Source organism: Suillus fuscotomentosus (genome assembly GCF_016647785.1).
Source record: "Suillus fuscotomentosus strain FC203 chromosome Unknown F5891scaffold_506, whole genome shotgun sequence".
NCBI classification, from domain to species: domain Eukaryota; kingdom Fungi; phylum Basidiomycota; class Agaricomycetes; order Boletales; family Suillaceae; genus Suillus; species Suillus fuscotomentosus.
Window position 1 is genome coordinate 1 of NW_024540018.1, and position 2,476 is coordinate 2,476.

Below are 2,476 nucleotides of genomic sequence, written 5' to 3' on the forward strand. Positions count from 1 at the left end.
CCCGGGATTGCAGTTTGCTAGCAAGCTGTAAGGACGCAGCAGGGGGCCCACGAGAGGCTTCTTAAGAGTCATCCGAGTTAACAGAGGTGAGTTGGGCATTATATCATCAGTGAAAACGGTGGAAACTCTGGAAGGAATGCTCACGACGAAAGACACGGCCTCGGTGTTCTTCCTAGTCACATGAAGCGAGGTTCCGACCGACTTGATCTCAGCGCACAATATTTGGAGAGCATCACCGTGGTCTTAGTGAGATGTTGATAGTGGATAGAGTCTGCGACGTTGGATTATCCGGACATGTCGAGAAAGAGTGACTCGAGAGTCAAGATCGACTATACTTACTATGCTACTGAATCATCTACCAAACATGGGCAAATAAAGGCGTAGCCACCGTTCTGGACAAAGTCTTTGTACTTGCAAAGGCTCGTGAAGAGTTAGGCTTACATTGGCGTAACTTATTACTATTGTAAAGACACTAGACAAATAAATTGAGGCACGAGTAACCTTTTTGTTGGTCTGGCCGGAGTCAACGTTATCGGCTGACTACCTTTGTAGTTCAAGATGCAATAATCGCAGGCAATGTTCTTTGTCTCTTTCAAAAACCATAGGTATAAATTCTATGAACATTGGACAGGTTGCTCCATAACTATCGCTATGCACCCGAAGTTTGGGCGCAATGTCAAGCCTCTAGAAGCCAAGAGTCGTCTTGAAGAACAGTCATTTGTGGAAGAAGGGAGTCCCTGGTTCGACGCCAGTAGTAAGTGAGCCAATTACCTGCACGGGAACAAGTCATGACCGCATCAATCGACAGGCCCTGAAGAGATACAACAATTAGACAATAATGCAGCATCTGGCCTGACAACTGAGCAAGCCGGGTGAGTGAGTCTCCTTAATGTCCAATGTATAATCTAAGTCATCACCCTGTGTAGGTTGCCATCTTTTCCAGTGACTTCAGCCATGCGATATATTGTGGAATTTTGTATCTCTCAGCTTCTCAAGGCCATAACACTGGGTCTACTTGTTGTATCGTTCAACTGGAATGGCAGTCTTTTTGGGGTTAAGAGTAGTGATGCGGACCATGACGTGATTCTCGCTCGACTGGAACATCTTCAAACGGCTGCACACTATCAAAAAAGGCTCGAAGTTGGCGCAATTGTTGGTGTGCCATCTCTCGATTTGGTTCCAATGCAGGACTTCGCACTGGTCAGCTCTGGAGCATTCTATATACCGCTTCTTACTTCCCAGTTTGACATCACACCATCATCTTGGCATACATGGCGTCAGGCAGCAGACCGGCACATAAGCAATTCCCCCAATCTAGCACTGACTGCGGATCCTCCAGGAAGCTGTTGGAGACTACCCCAATCGAGGGGTCATCTAGGAATTGGGTTTAAGACCCCTATGATCATTACTCACGTTTCAATTGAACATCTCAGTTCTACGCTGGATGCACCCCGGGATGTTGTTGTGTGGGGCTTCCTTGAACATGCTGAGAACCTTCAGCATTACAGACCTGTTAGTACAGGTGTGGACGATGAACCTCCCCATGAGGTCATTGAAGCAGGCCGAAGGCAGAATCCCCATGGCTCTTTCATCAAGCTTGTACAGGTGGAATTTAGCCCCTTTGATCAGGAGTCCCCAGTTCAGACGTTTCCTGTCTACCAGAACATCCTTCGGTCGGGCTTTGATTTTGGATTGGTTGTTGTCGAGGTACGGGGGAATTGGGGTGCACCTGAGACTTGCTTATACAGAGTGCGGGTTCACGGAAAAGATATTCGTGACGAATCGTAACTGTACTTGATCATCGTCGTGATATGTTCACCTTACTCCGAAGTTACTGGTACCATACTATCATTAACACAACTGCTAACTAGACTATGGTCACTGACAGTCTGAAAACGTTTGCATTCCATTTAATCACCTCATGATATACATATGCCAATCGACCCACTTTGATTTGTGCCACTCTGTCACACAAAAGACCCGTAGGGGTAATCAGTAGACGTAACGGGGCATACTCGAGTTCAATCCGAACGACTCTTTGAATGGCGTCTTCTGCTTCCGATGGAGAGACACTGCTGACGCAGATCTACAGAACGTGATAGGCATTTCGAGATCATACAAAAGTTTCCCATGGCTTACCTCGTATCTGAGCTTCGGGAGAATCGTCCAACTTGGACAACGAGTGATTTTGAAGGCATCAATGGCTTCGTCATAACATTGCGCGCCACGCAGCGCTGTATGCGTCAACTCGTATCCAACGTGAGACGGAGGATTGAGTTCGATGACCTATGTATGCATCACCGAAGTCAACACCAGCTACGGAAACATAGATGCCATCGCACCTTTTGCTCGTCGAGAAGTGCTTCTGTCCATAGCATTTTTTGCCGACTTTGCCCTACTGCGATTTGCAAAAACAATTCGCTCGCCATGAGGGCGGCATCTCCGTTAACAAGACAGAGTATACTGCATTCTGCCA

At 47.1% G+C, this 2,476-nt stretch overlaps 1 protein-coding gene across 1 annotated transcript; it reads left to right on the forward strand.

Annotated features, from left to right (window-relative positions):
• Positions 1–651: 651 nt before the first annotated feature.
• On the forward strand, positions 652–1,788 carry F5891DRAFT_1203421 (uncharacterized protein; the record flags this gene model as incomplete). Its single annotated transcript, XM_041368957.1, has 3 exons — positions 652–754; positions 809–872; positions 927–1,788. The coding sequence occupies 3 exons, from the start codon at positions 652–654 to the stop codon at positions 1,786–1,788; spliced, it is 1,029 nt and encodes a 342-aa protein (XP_041216170.1).
• Between the last annotated feature and the right edge of the window lie 688 nt (positions 1,789–2,476).